We start from the raw sequence: 15,128 nt of genomic DNA on the forward strand, positions 1-15,128 counted from the left end.
TTTGGTAGAGAACTTGGGGGAGTCTTTTGAAGAAGCTACGGAGCCTTTCTAAGAAGTGAAAGAACTTCACTGTGCTTATTTGGAAGATTTGTTTATTTAATTTTTCAAATGACTGAAAGAGAGGGAGGATGAGAGAGAATCTTCCATTCACTGAAACACTTCTCAAAATGACCACAACAGCCAGGACTAGGCCAGGCAGAAGCCAAGAGCCAGGAAATCCAGCCAGATCTCCCACGTGGGTAGCAAGGACCCAAATACTTGAACCATCACCTGCTGCCTTCCCAGATGCATTAGCAGGGACCTGGACCAGAAGTAAAGCCCCTGGACTCAAACCAGCAAGCCAGAATGGGATGCTAACATCACAAGTGTTGGCTTAACCCACTACACCACAAGGCCAGGGCCCAGGCCCATTTGCTTGGCACCAGTGTTTCATATTTAGACCAGAGATTTGTTTTCTCCTTTGTTATTTGTATGTTTGTTGATGTCTCTTGTTGCAATGTGTTATGCTTGGGCTTGGGCTTGTTTGTAAAAATACCAACTCGGCACATTAGCAAGAACAAAGTGGTGAAGTAAATGTTGTGAGAAAGATCTGTGTGAAGGAACAGGAAGATGGAGAGAATGAATAACCCCCTTCCATGTGAAGAGGAGAGTTACCGTAGAATTTGAAGATGAGAGTCTGGCTCTGTGGCTTAGCAGGTAAAGCCACTGCCTGCAACTCCAGCATCCCACGTGGGCACCACTTTGTGTCCCAGCTGCTCTGCTTCCAATCCAGCTCCCTGATAATGGCATGCAAAAAGCAACAGAAGATGGCCCGATTGGGCCATTTCCACCCATGTAGGAGACCTGGAAGAAGCTCTTGGCTCCTGGTTTCAGCCTGCTCCAGCCCTGACCATTGCAGCCACCTGGGGAGTGAACCAGTGTATGGAAGAGCTCTCTGTTTCTGACTCTTCTCCTCTCTGCAATTCTGACTTTCAAATAAACAAATAAATTTAAAAAAAGAATTTGAAGATGAGAAGCCCATGGCTGACCACAGGGAAGGACTTTTGAGGCAGAGGTAACAGTAGCAACACCAGAGGGACCTGTTCTCAATTCAACACAATAGATATCCCATGATCTCCTGCTCAGCTGCAAGTTCACAAAGATAGACAAACAGTCCCTTCATGCAGAATCTGCAATATGTGGAAAAAAACAGGGTTAGCCAAGCAGAGCCACACTTTCACATCCAAAAACAAAACTATGCAGCTCCACAAATTTTACTTCCGACAACCTGCACTAATAACCTAATCTGTGGCGTTTTCTCACATCAGGATATCCAGGCAGAAGCTACTTGTCTCAGAAGCAGCTGAGCTCCAATAAAGAGATCTATCACACAGTCATCTTTGCAGTTGCAAAATCCCTAATGCCCCCTTTTAAGATGCTTTTAGTCTACAGAATATATGGTAGCAAAGATCCCAGGTATTACTTGCATATGTTCATGGATTTCCTTTAGCTGTATTAGTCTGCATGATTTTTATTCATTTGCAATACAGTATCAGTAACCAATGAGCTTCACATGCATATTTTGTTTAACTATAGACATACTAGTGATCCTCTAATTTCAGTACTCATTACTTGTTCTGAGGATTAGGCTTTCAGGGATGTTTGCAGGAAGAAAATTGATAACGTCAGGGGAAGCTTCCAACTAGCCCTGCAGTCTGATAGAACAGACGCTGGTCCATCCCGGCTGTGTGACCTTAGGAAGTTACTTTACCTTTCTGGGCCTTGGTTTTCTCACTGTGAATCCAAAAGGAGATGCCCCTGCCATAATGTGAATGGTGAATATTGCACACAATGTGAAGCTCTCTGACTCATTGCTGACCCACAGTGGGTGCTCTCAGAGCCCCATAAGCAGCCGCTGGTAAAGATGCATACCTTGACATGCAATCCTAGGGCCCTCGAAGTCTCTAACTGTGAAGCCTCCCTCTAGAGTCATGCCTGCTTATTCCTTCTGTATCCCCTATACTTGGAAATGGAGATGGAATATGGTATATTCTCAATAAATATTTGTTAATTGAATGAATAAGTGAATATAATAACTCACAAGAAATCATTTGAAAGCTCAGTCATTTGTCAGGGACCCTGTATTAGGAACTTCTCTCCCACCTTCTTTAGTGAATTGACACTTGCATACTTTTCATTACTATCATAGGACTATCTCAGCAGCTGCCTTAATTAATTTATTTGTTTGTTTGTTTGTTTATTTATTTGACAGGCAGAGTTAAACAGTGAGAGAGAGACAGAGAGAAAGGTCTTCCTTACATTGCTTCACCCCCCATATGGCCACTACGCTGGCGCGCTGCGCTGATCTGAAGCCAGGAGCCAGGTGCTTCCTCCTGGTCTCCCATGCAGGTGCAGAGCCCAAGGACCTGGGCCATCCTCCACCGCCTTCCCAGGCCACAGCAGAGAGCTGGACTGAAAGAGGAGCAACCGGGAAAGAATCCGGCACTCCAACCAGGAAAAGAACCCGAGGTGCCGGCGCCGCAGGTGGAGGATTAGCCTAGTGAGCCGCAGCCCCAGCCAATTTATATTTATTTTTTAAAGAACTCTATTGATCAAGTAAGAGGTCATTAAAATATGTTTTGAAGAAGTTAGCATTGGGAGAGTTATTTTTGGAGCCAGGAGAATGTGGTTAGATCCATTGCTATTTATGATCTAGGTGATCACGTTGCTAGGTGATCTGATTTTTCTAAAACCATGGTGTTTTTAGGTTTTGGGTTTTTATTATTTTTTTTTGCAAATACTTGTCTGGTAACACTATAGTAAAAGCCAAGTATACTAATGTGCCTCAAGGTGCATAACATAACCTCTGCCATGTGGGTCTCATCCCTTACCTAGGTACTCAGATATCTAAAGCAATTTGAAAAACTCCACTTGCCTCACCACTCCCCCACAGAGCCCAATTCAGTAGGTCTGGGGTGTGCCAGACCTACTGAACTGGACTTTTGTGAAACTCTGGGCCACTCTGATGGACTGGCAGGGTACAGATCCAGAGCATAGCCTCATAAATGTGTCCATGGACTTGACTTTCAGGGTGAAACATCAAAATAGTGCATGGGAATGAATGTCCTTTTTCATGGCATTCTCTCCTACACTTGCATCATTTTATGTGCTCTATCACTCCCTTCTTAGCCTCTATTTCTAATGGAACCCATTCCCTCTTGGTCAGTCCATCTCTTAGAAGTCATGTAATGCAGCAAAACACTTCCAAACTGACAGAGGGGCCCAGGAAGTTAGTGGACTTGTAGTTCAGCCCTTTTTCTCCCTTCCATAAGCAATATAAAGTGATGTAGGTGGCATCTTAATCAAATATCCCCTATCAGCAGCGGAGCACTGGTGCCCGCAGAGCCATGAGTGGCACATTTTCCCTTTCACCAGCAATTGTGTGAATAGGGACAGAAGATTCTGGGAAGTTGACAACTGGCAGTAGTGAACATGAGGACATTGGGTGGGGTGTTTGCCAAAAGCACATCTCTCTGTCCAATGAGGAAACACCTTCATCTTAGGATGCTCTGCGGACACTTCATTTAATAAAACCCTTGGCGTGAGATCCAGGATTAAGAAGAGCAGAGAGGAGGGATGAGAGAATTAATGCCACGTCACTCACATATTTTATTTCATTGAATTCTCTCAGTAACACTGGGATGTAGGTAATGATATTGGTATTTGCCAAATTAGGGAATCAAGGCACATAGAGGTAACAGACTACATTTCTAGTAAGTGATGGAGGTGAGATCCCAACTCCTCCACCAAGAACCCCAGTAAGGAATAACGAGGTAAAGTGTGAACCCAACACTGCTGTTTGGTGACAGTACAGATTGTAGAAGTCATTTCACCAGGGGCCGGCGATGTGGTATAGCAGGTAAAGCCACCACCTGCAATGTTGGCATCCCATATGATACACCTGTTCAAGTCCCAGCTGCTCCACTATCAATCCAGCTCTCTGTTATGGCCTGGGAAAGCAGTAGAAAATGGCCCTAGTCTTTGGGCCTCTGAACCAGTGTAGGAGACCTGGAAGAAGCTCCTGGTTCCTGGCTTTGGATTGATGCAGCTCCAGCCATTACAGTCATCTGGGGAGTGAACCAGTGGATGGAAGACCTCTCTCTCTCTCTCTCTGCCTCTCCTTCTCTCTCTGTGTAACTCTGACTTTCAAGTAAATAAATAAATCTTTAAAAAAAGAAGTCATTTCACCTCTCCTAGACTCTATTACATGAAAATTATTTCTGTGTGCTTATCTTCAGGTTGAGAAACATATGAGAAAATGGAGGTGGCAATGTTTAATATCCATAAATAAGTACAAAGATATGAGAAACCACCATTATAAAGCACCGTCTTAAGCTCAGCTCAACACTTTGTCAACCCACCAACAGCCAGAAGCCAGATTCTTGCCTGGTTTCTGCAATACAGTGACATTGTAGGTTTAAATTCCTGTTGTTAGCAAGCTAACTACTTTGCTCCTATGATCAGAATAGAAAGAAAATTATTCTGGGGACCAGCACTGTGGTGTAGCAGCGAAAACTTCAGCCTGCAGTGCCGGCATCCCATATGGGCACTGGTTAGAGTCCTAGCTGCTTCACTTCTGATCCAGCTCTCTGCTATGGCCTGGGAAAACAGTGGAAGATGGTCCGCGTCCTTGAGTCCCTGCACCCATATGGGAGACCCAGAAGAATCTCCTGGCTCCTGGCTCCTGGCTCCAGATTGGCCCAGCTCCATTGTGGCCATTTGGGGAGTGAACCAGTGGATAGAAGACCTCTCTCTCTCTCTCTCTCTGCTTCTTCCTCTCTGTAGCTCTGCCTTTCAAATAAATAGATAAATCTGGAAAGAAAGGGAGAGAGGGAGGGCGGGAGGGAGCAAGGAAAGAAAAAAGGAAGGAAGCAAGGAAGGAAGGAAGGAAGGAAGGAAGGAAGGAGAAAATTATTATTTTGTCAAGTATAGAGTCTTCTCTCTCAAGTTGCCTATGTTTCATTTCCTGTCATCTTTGGTAAAGAGTTAGGGACTCATTCACTCAGTTTCTCTCCCGTGTACCTCCATTTCTATGAATGTAGCACATTCCCTATGAGCCAAAGGCAAAACCAGCCATCATGGTGGCCACACCCTCTTTGTCTCCTGCCTTCTTGGTTGGTTGCAGATTTGGTGGATCTAACCTTCACCACTACCTCTCTCCCCTGCATCTCTGCAGGAACTTCCACAGCTGCCTTCTCTGCTTCCACCCTTGGCCCCCTCCCCACAATTCATTCCCACAGAGCGATCTTTAAAAATGTTAATCAGTTTATGTTAATCTTCTACTGAGTATCATTCAGTGTCTTCCAGTTGTAGTAGGAATTAAATTCAAAGGTCTTAGGCTAACTTGAAAGATCTATCTTCACCTCTAACCTTGTGAGTTGTTACTATACCCTTCTAATCCCCCAGCCACCCCATTGCTCTTGTCTGCCTCAGGACATGTGCATTTCATGTTTCCTCCTGGACTTCCCCTTGCCCTAGACAGGACTGGCTTATTACAAACTCTCAGGTCGGTTAAACAGCAATTCCAAAGAAAGATTTTCTTAAGCCTTGATCTGAATCATGTCATCAATTAGTAAACTCTCTCATCATGACCTATTCTTTATGGCACTTTTCACATTTTGTCAATGTGTGTGGGCATGTTTGGGTTCTTCAGTAGTAAGAACTAGGACTGGCATTGCACCACAGCTGGTTAAGGTGCCACCTGTGACAGCGGGATCTGATATGAGCACAGGTTCAAGTCCCAGCTGCTCCACTTCTGATCCAGCTCGCTGGTAATGCATCTAGGAATGCAACAGAAGATGGCTCAAGTGTTTGGGCCCCTGCCACCCTTGTTCAAGACCCAGATGGGGTTCCTAGTTCCTGGCTTTGGCCTGGTCCAGCAATGGACCATTATATCCATTTGAGGTGTGAACAAGCATATGGAAATTGCTCTGTGTATGTGTGTGCATGTATGTTTATGTCTCCCTCTCTCTCTCTGTAACTTTGCCTTCCAAACAAGTAAATAAATCTTTTTTAAAAAAAGTAAGAATCATTTCCATCTAATAATGCACTAAATAGCCAGTACCCATCACAAAGCCTGAAAAATAAGTACTCAGTGGATATTTGTCATGGTCATAGAGTGATGTGACATTAGCAATTCCACAAGAAGTTCATCCAAGAGTCCCATGATTTCTATACACTCCACCCACCCAATCTGAGACTTGCAGCTCAGTCTTACGAGACTATCCCTCTTCATTGCTTCATTCCAGGAGCGGCTCGTGCTGTCTGTGCTACCCCGATTTGTTGTCCTGGAAATGATCAATGACATGACCAATGTGGAAGATGAGCACCTGCAGCACCAGTTCCATCGGATCTACATCCATCGCTATGAGAATGTCAGGTAAGAAATGCAACCGCCCCGCCCCAGGTTTCCATATGCTGCTTGTGTGCCTGACAGCTCTCATCACATTGCTATAACTTCTATCTGCCTGAATGTCAATGTCTTCCTTAATTCGGTTGATTAATTCATTACCTAGTGATTATTCAACATAGATTTCTACATTTCCAAATAGAGGCTGGAGAAGAATGTCAGAAAATTCTATTATATTTTTAATTGACTTACTGCCTGGCTTCCCCTACAGTAGGCTTCCCTGCCTTCACACTTTGAGTGGAAAAGGCAAAAGTCATTTAGGCTATACTTGGAAAGAAAAAATATCCTAAAATGTAATCTGGGGGCTTCAGGTGTGATCATATAGGTCTCTCCTTACATTCCCCAGAAGTGTCTTCAAAACAATACAGAGAGGAACTACACCATATTTCCCTTTGCAAGCATATTGTTAGGCAATCATTTATCTATCCAACCACTCACCCAATCTATTCATTTACTCACCCACCCATCCATGCACTTATTCATCCTTTCACACATTCATCTACCCACCCATCCTTCTATGCACACTCTCACTCATCCAATTATCAGACCATCTATCCATCTATGTCCTCATTATGCCCAGTACTACACTGGATAACATGACATACATTGAAAACCAAAGAGCAGACTCCATAGTGAGAAAGGCTAGTTTTAGAACCTCAGTTTTGCTTCTTCCTGTATGTGACCTTGAGCAGTTTACTAACCTGAATGTCAAGATCCTTCTTTGTAAAATTGGTATTTTAACAACTGTGATGTGTAGATTTTAAAAGTGAAAATATATGCAAAGCACAGAACAGGCATGGTTAAGCATCTAGTATGGCACATTTCAGACATGTTTTCTATATTGCAAACAAAAGGATCCAATCCTGGATTATTTAAATTAAATTTATTGAAAGGCCATGTAGCAGTTCACAGAATAATCAAAGTGCACAGAAGTAGACTAGGGCAATGGGTCAGAATAAAGCAAGGCCACAGAGCCAGATGCATAGCTAAAATCTTCCCAGAGCACAAGACCAGCTAGAATGCCACTGTCACTGCTTCTGAACAGACCATTGCTTGTGCTCCCAACTCCTATTTCCTAACACAGTGTGCACCATTGTAATTTCCCCTGCAGTCCCCAGGAACCGGATGTGACTGCCTTTGCTCTGCCCTATTCTCTGCTCCTCCTGTTTCCTTCGCATCTCAAGTTAAAAATGAAGGGCAGACAAGTTTGGTCGGCTGAGCTGTCACTTTCAAGCAAGTTTCTGGCATTTGCAGTTTACACAGTAGAACTGTATTTCCCTCCCTTCAAATCTCTTAAGGTGGAAATTTCCTAAACATAGGGTAAAATCCCTACATTGAACATTGTCCATACATTGTAAAAATTACTAAGATATACTCTGAGCTCCTTTCTTCCTAACTTTGGTAGGAGGAAAGAGCACGACTTTTCCCTCTTAGCAGCCTCTTTAGGTTTTCTCTACGTGGTGTGCAGGAACACACATTGCAATGCAATGTCCAGCAGAGATCATGATGCTAACATAACCCTTTAGTAGGCATAGCAGCAAAGTTATTATTAGGTTCTTGTTCAAAAATTGAGCTGCCCTGATGTAGATGCTTGAGTTTGCAAAGCAGTCTTTTGTGAAACAGCAACTCAATAAAGATGCACCCCAATCTAGGAACAAGTCCCCTAGAAAATGGAAACACATCAATACCAATTCTAGAACAATGGGCACCCATTAATCATAATCTGGGGCAGGGTTTTCTATTACAGTCCTATGACCTGACCTGAGGCTGGGAAGTAGGGGGTGAGGACATGGAAGTGGGCTTAGAAACCTTCCCGGGAGAAGTGGTCCTCATTGACATTAATGGAGACTGAGTTAGCCGAGCGAGAAAACCAAGACAAGATTCTGAGCATTGTGAACATCAAGAGTCAGTGTAGAGCTATGATGGATGCAAAAAACCATAGATGGCCTCAATATGCCTTCCCTGGTGACAACATGGCTCAATGACAAAGGCATAAGTCAGATGAATGTTTTGAAAGTAAAAAAAAGTGTGTATTTATTATATAAACCTGTATATATTCATTAAATAACATTTATGATATATTCTAAAAGTGCCTGTCACCATGGGGAAAGAGAAAATAAATGACAGCAACTTTATAAAGGAAAAAAGGGGGGGAATAAACAAAGCCACACATCCACATTGACCTACTCAGAACCTTAGCTCAATAACACATTAGACTTTCTGCTTAAGCATTTCTCAGTGCCCTCTGAGCTGAAGTTTTTCTGCCTCCTCCAGCCTCGCCTATTCATTTTCAATCACACAACTGGGTTCTTATGCTGATGACCCTTTCTCAGACATTCACACCACACTGAATTAAAGTATAATTTCCTGACCTAGATTTCTCAATGTCTTTAGTCATAATCACGGTTTCTAGGGGGAGAGGAATCAATTCAGAAACCGGCTGCCACCCTGGGCTTCTCCCTGGCTGTTCTGAGAGTAGTGGTGGCAAGCTGCCCAGGCTCTTGGTAGCACTGGAAAGATGAACTCAGCCAGGGGTGGCAAGGCCTCTTCTGCCCACTGCAAGACTGTAGGATGCTAAAATAAGACCAGAGAGATGGAAGCAGAGGAGGACACTCCGTAATCCATGTCTGAGAAACAAAGCCAGACCGGCTGCTACACCCCCTTCTGCAGCCCCCAGAGCAAACCCTGTGCAGTGTGGGAGAATTTTAAAAATCATTTCTAATTGTGTTCTCTGTTGTTTTTGATGTTAGTTGTTTATGACCCTTCCCTAAAAGCTGTCTCCCTCCGTGTGAGCACACATCCAGCAAGATTTTGGCCATATCATTTCATCTTTGTGCATTTTAGTTACCCAATCCAAAACCAGTGTGGTTGGAAATGGACAAAACATCTGGACTCTTTTTTTTTTTTTTTGACAGGCAGAGTGGACAGTGAGAGAGAGAGACAAAGAGAAAGGTCTTCCTTTTGCCGTTGGTTCACCCTCCAATGGCCGCCGTGGCCGGCGCGCTGTGGCCGGCACACCACGCTGATCTGAAGCCAGGAGCCAGGTGCTTCTCCTGGTCTCCCATGCGGTGCAGGGCCCAAGGACTTGGGCCATCCTCCACTGCACTCCCTGGCCACAGCAGAGAGCTGGCCTGGAAGAGGGGCAACCGGGATATAATCTGGTGCCCCAACCGGGACTAGAACCCGGTGTGCCGGCACCGCAAGGCGGAGGATTAGCCTATTGAGCCACGGCACCAGCACATCTGGACTCTTAAGTTGATTTCAGCTCCAAACCCCTAAGACTATAACAGATTCAGGCTATAGGATCCACCTAACCATTCAGCTTTTTGCTGCAAAAGACCATGTTATGATATGCAAAATTATCTCATTACAGTAGTCTCCTCGTATAGATTTAATGATCTTTCTTTAATGTCGAGAAAATGAGAGGTTAACTGACTTTCCCAAGAACGCACATGGTACTGTTGTTCCTGACAATTTTACTGAATTGTGCTAGATATTTTTTAAGGATGATGTTTGCAGAACTATTAAGTAGCATGATTTATTTTTAGCCAAACAAAAAAACTTATATAACTCAATTAGTGCTGAAAACTACTATGCCCCTCCAGCATATTCATCTTGGGAGGCGACAAGTTTATGCCAAGAATGAAAATACCTGATGATCTTGAATATAGCACACAGGGGCAGCAGAATGAGTAATGGAATGAGAATCAGAGCCCTCATTTCTGCCTTTCTCTTTGGTTTGATATTTCCTTATTGTAGAACTGTGACTCAGACCAGTGCTGTTGTCTTGGATGTGCACATGAACCACCCAGGGCTCTTGTCAAAGTGGATGCTGATATAGTCGGTTTGGTTATGGGGCCTGAGAGCCTGATATGCTGTAGTTCTAAGAACCTCCCAGGAGATGCCAGTGGTGGCTATGGCCACACTATGAAAAGGGGGCACTTAAACCTGAATATTTCCCCTTTTCATTCCTACACTGGGACACGTATAATGAAGCTTACTTTGTGCTAAGCAGGTGGAACATGGAGACAACTTTCTTCCTGTTCTCTAACTAATATGAGTAGATGGAACACAGCCTCATAGGGATTGTGCTTTTGAGTGTTAAGTACCATGACAGAGGTATAGCCAAGGCCACACAGGTGACTAGTGGTGTAGATTAACTAACTGGCTGTTCTTAGGGAATTCTCCATAAAAGAAGAGTCTTCACATATGAGTGTAGTATTGAAGGACAAACAGGATTTCAATAGATAGCGAAAGGAAAGAAAGCTATGCTAGGAAGCAGGTATATCCTATACAAAATCACGGGTACATAAAGTAGGGTACACTCAGAAGACTAAGAAATTTCATGACACCGGAACACTGAGTACATCTAAAACTGTTATGACCTTGCCTCCCAGGGAATCCATTTCCCATAAAGCTCCATAAAGGCTATGATGGTACAGTCTGCACTCCACGGTGCTTCCAGTGACTGACGTGTAACAGGCATTCAGTTAGGAATACATGAATGAGCTATTCTTGCCATAGAGAGGTGGACACTAACAGTTTAGGTGTCTGGATCTATAAAGAGAGAAGGTTGGATTCCACGATTTAAGGCCTTTCCACCATGATTTAAAAGCCTTTCCACTTCCCTCTTGCCATGACAATGAATCGTCTCACTTCACTTGTAATGTAGTTTAGTGATAATGACTATGGATTCCAGAGCCAGGCTTCCAGGTTCAAATCCCAGCCCTTCATGACTGTGAGCAAGTTACTCAGGCCTCAGTTCCCTTGTCTGTAAAATAGAAAATGATCGTGATAGATTCTACCACGAAGATTGCTTTATGGAATAAATGAGTGACTTTAGGGAGAACTCTCCGAGCCATACCAGGTCCAAGGCCTTGAAGAAATTCAGGAACTTATACAAGGTCATAGAATTTGTAAGTGATGAGCAGGAGTTTGGACTCAGATCCGTCTAGAGTCAAATCCTATTTATGTGCCAATATGTTCTGCCACTACAAAGCTGTACAGGACAGTGGCAGTGTGGTGACTCTTATAGGGGAACTCAATCAGTAGAAAATCTAGCTATATCATGCCCAAATGCAAGATCCTTCAGAAGCTTCATCATCTTCAGAAGAAAATCCATATTCAGCCTGGTTTATCAATCCCTCTTCATTACCAGCCTCATTTTAGCATTCGCTTCCCCTCATTCTCACTCCCTCTTTCTCTCCCCCCTCCCTCCTCTTCCTCTCCCTCTCCCTCTCTCATCTATCTCCCCCTCCCTGCTTCTCTCTCTCCTTTCCTTTCTTTATCCTCCTTTCTCTTCTTTTTCTTTCCCTTCCCTTCTTTTCCAAACCTCCTTGCTCAGTGCTACCCTGTTACTGTCCTTGAATTCCTATAGAACTTGGATGAGTTTGCTTGCTGTTTCACCAGACTGTGGTATGTGCTGGTCCTTCTGCTCAGAATACTCAACCTTCTCCTTCCTATACTCCCTGTATCCCATGTTAACTTCAAGACTCATCTGAGATTTTGCTTCACTAGGAAACTCCTGATCCCCTTTTCATTCCCCAGTTTGCCTTTCTGTCCCAGCACCCATCACCCTGTATTGTTACTGAGCTTCTCCTTGCCTGCTGAGCTCCATTCTTCAGACTCTTGGGATTTTGAGGACAGACACCAGGTCTTATTTATCACTATCCAGTGTCCTAGCAGATATAAGTGTTTCCTGCAAGAATTGAGGCCTTTGGGCCAGCATTGTGGCATAGAAGGTAGAGCCACTGCTGCGATGCCAGCATCACATATGGGTGCCAATTCATGTCCACTTCCAATGCATGTCCCTGTTGGTGGCATGGGAAAGACAGCAGAAGATGGACCAAGTATTTTGGCCCCTGTCACCCATGTCTCCCAGCACCAGGTTTGCTCTTGCCCGGTGCTGTCTGTTGCAATCATCTGGAGAGTGAACCAGCAGATGGAAGATCTCTTTTTTATCTCTGTCTCTCTCTATCTCTCTATCTCTCTATCTCTAGCTCTAGCTCTATCTCTATCTCTATATCTCTATTCTATCTCTATTTCTATCTCTATCTCTATCTCTGTCTGGTTCTTCCTCTCTCTCTGTAACTGACTTGCAAAATAAATGAATAAATCTTTTTTAAAAATAATTAAGGGTTTAACTAATTAACAATAGTTTCTAAACTGGGAAACAGAATTGATTATTTATTTATGTGTGTGTGTTTGCTTATTTGAGAGACAGCCAAAGAGACAGACAGCTCCCATCCAGTGATCCACTCCCTAAATATCTACCATGGCCTTGGGCCAGGGCAGAAGTTAGGAGCCAAAAACTCAGTTTGATATCACACATGGATGATAGAAACCAAATCACTTGAGTCACCAGTATTGCTCCACAGGGTCTGAATGAGCTGAAAACATGAATCAGTAGCCAGAGTCAGGTGTCACACTCAGGTATTCCTATGCAGGATGTGAGCACATTAACCAGTGCCTCAACTACTCAGTAAAAAACCTGATTCTTAATAACATCAAGAACAGAATTAGGGGAAAGTACAAATCCCTTAAAATAAAGAGCAAGATGTTGAAAACCTGTGCATCTATATAAGCTTCTTTAAAAAGTTTGTAACACACACAAACCTTGAAAACTTCTGAATAAAAGGGGTGACCAGTGTAAGTCATCACACATTCCACAGTGTTTTCTGGGTAGTTACCTATTTCATTAAAACTAAGTCATACTGATTGTACACTCATTATTATTTCATGCAGCACTAAGAAAATGTTCTACACACTGATAAAATGTCATTATTTGTAAGGCATATCCCAGTTTCTGAAAGGATAAAACATAAGAAATTATGAATATGGTGTCCTGTTTGGGATCCCATCTTTCTTTTAGAGGTTCCTGAGATGGTGTGGCAAAGGGATGGAGGAATGCCCCTCAGTGCAACTCAACAATGTAGAAAACCCCAACTCGACCACATAGCCCCTGCAGGATATTGGAAAAATCTTGCCTCTTAGAGCATCAGTTTTCTCACCTCCAGAATAGAAAGAACTATGCCTGCCCCCACCAGGTAGTGGATGGATGAACTAAGACAGTGCCTGGCTTTCATAAAACTTTCAAAGACTGGCCTCCTCCCTTCCAAGTCATATGCATGGAACATGACTTCACCTGACTTAAATCCTCAGAAAATGTGAGCATTTTAGGAAAGTAGTTATTTCACTGGAGGCCTCCCACCTTTGCCACCTATCCTCATAATTTTTGAGAAACACTTACTTCAGTTTGCCTATTATTTAGAATAGAGTACATGTACTGGGCTCAAGATGGTGGCACTTTTTGCTCTCACCCCATCCCCGTGTCTGTTTTACTCCATGAGCATAGCATCTGCATTGCTATCTATTGTGAAAATATAGAGCTAATTCATGAAGTTTCATTTTGCTTTTCACAACAAATTGATCTTTTCATACAGATAAATTCCCTTTGGGGTTGTGTGCACTGCCTACATTCCACACCCCTGCACAGGAAGAAGGGCTTTTGGTGTTCCTTTGCCCTTCCTGAACTCCTGGGGATGTTCACTGCTGAGATACTTGTTAAATAGGAAGTATTCCTCCTGATTCCCACGGCAAGGAGAGCTAAAATCTCAGACCATGGACATAATTGATTTATTTGAATGATATAATTATTTATTTTGTGTGTCTTTCAGGATGGATTAAAATATTAACACACTTCCTCCCACCCCCCCTCCCCAATGTTTAGTATTCTTTTTGCAGATGTTAAAGGATTTACCAACCTCTCCACGACCTTGTCCGCTCAGGAGCTGGTCAGGATGCTCAACGAGCTCTTTGCCAGATTTGATCGACTGGCCCATGTGAGTTGAATTTAATTCCCTCTTAGTCCTCTGCAGGAGTGAGGGACTGCATGTAGAATTAGGGAAGAGAAGGATTTAGGCTTTCATCACCAATGCCATTACCATTCTGCATCCTTTCCTTGGGCAGAGACCCCTGACCTTCTCACATCCTGGGGACTGATGTTAGTTATTTACAGGTCTTGGGTGAGAACTTTTTAAGATTAATTTTCCCAACTGAGAGACAGATGGTTGAGTGCCAGTCTTTTTTATCTGCTTTCCAGTTACCCATCATTATTTTCTCTCCACGTGGCCAGGTGCCATACAGCTGCAGCCCTTGGTGCTTGTACATGCAATGATGGCCGCCTGCAGCTTCCTAGACAACCCTGGCCATCTGGAATGAATTAGCCTGTTCTAAGAGCCAGTAATCTGCTAGGCCATCCCACCAACGTTGTGATTGACATAACTTAAGAGCTTTGTTTTTAGCCAAAAAGACACCACCTTCATTTTTCAGCTGGCTTAATCGGAGCTAAATGAGAAAACAGATCAAAGGAGATGAACATTTGCTATCAAACCAGATCTGTAGTCCTAAAGCCACTGAAGTTCCACAGGAATAATCTTGTCACATTGTGTTTTAGAGTGGGCTTTGAGTTCAAATGGGCATGACTAATTGCCTGCTTTCTAAAGTGTATATATTAGTGCCAACTTCACGGGGCTATAATGAGAATTAAGTAAGAGCACAACAAGTGGGAGTTTATTTTTGCATATCAAAATGTACAGTTTTATGTCTGCCTTGCTCTAAGAGAAATCCATTCAGAGTTGCATATGAGCACCTGCTAGATATTGTGCATGTTGTTGCATGT

The 15,128-nt window shown here is 43.4% G+C and overlaps 1 protein-coding gene across 1 annotated transcript in view; it reads left to right on the forward strand.

Moving 5' to 3' along the window:
• ADCY8 (adenylate cyclase 8) overlaps nt 1–15,128 on the forward strand; it is a 252,622-nt gene that overhangs the window by 91,730 nt on the left and 145,764 nt on the right. Inside the window, exons 3-4 of the mRNA XM_062189454.1 lie at nt 6,288–6,418; nt 14,178–14,289. Of these exons, the coding sequence (XP_062045438.1) occupies nt 6,288–6,418; nt 14,178–14,289 (243 nt within the window). The remainder of the gene's footprint in view (nt 1–6,287; nt 6,419–14,177; nt 14,290–15,128) is intronic.

The sequence above is a fragment of the Lepus europaeus genome, chromosome 4 (assembly GCF_033115175.1).
Source record: "Lepus europaeus isolate LE1 chromosome 4, mLepTim1.pri, whole genome shotgun sequence".
In the NCBI taxonomy this organism is placed as follows: domain Eukaryota; kingdom Metazoa; phylum Chordata; class Mammalia; order Lagomorpha; family Leporidae; genus Lepus; species Lepus europaeus.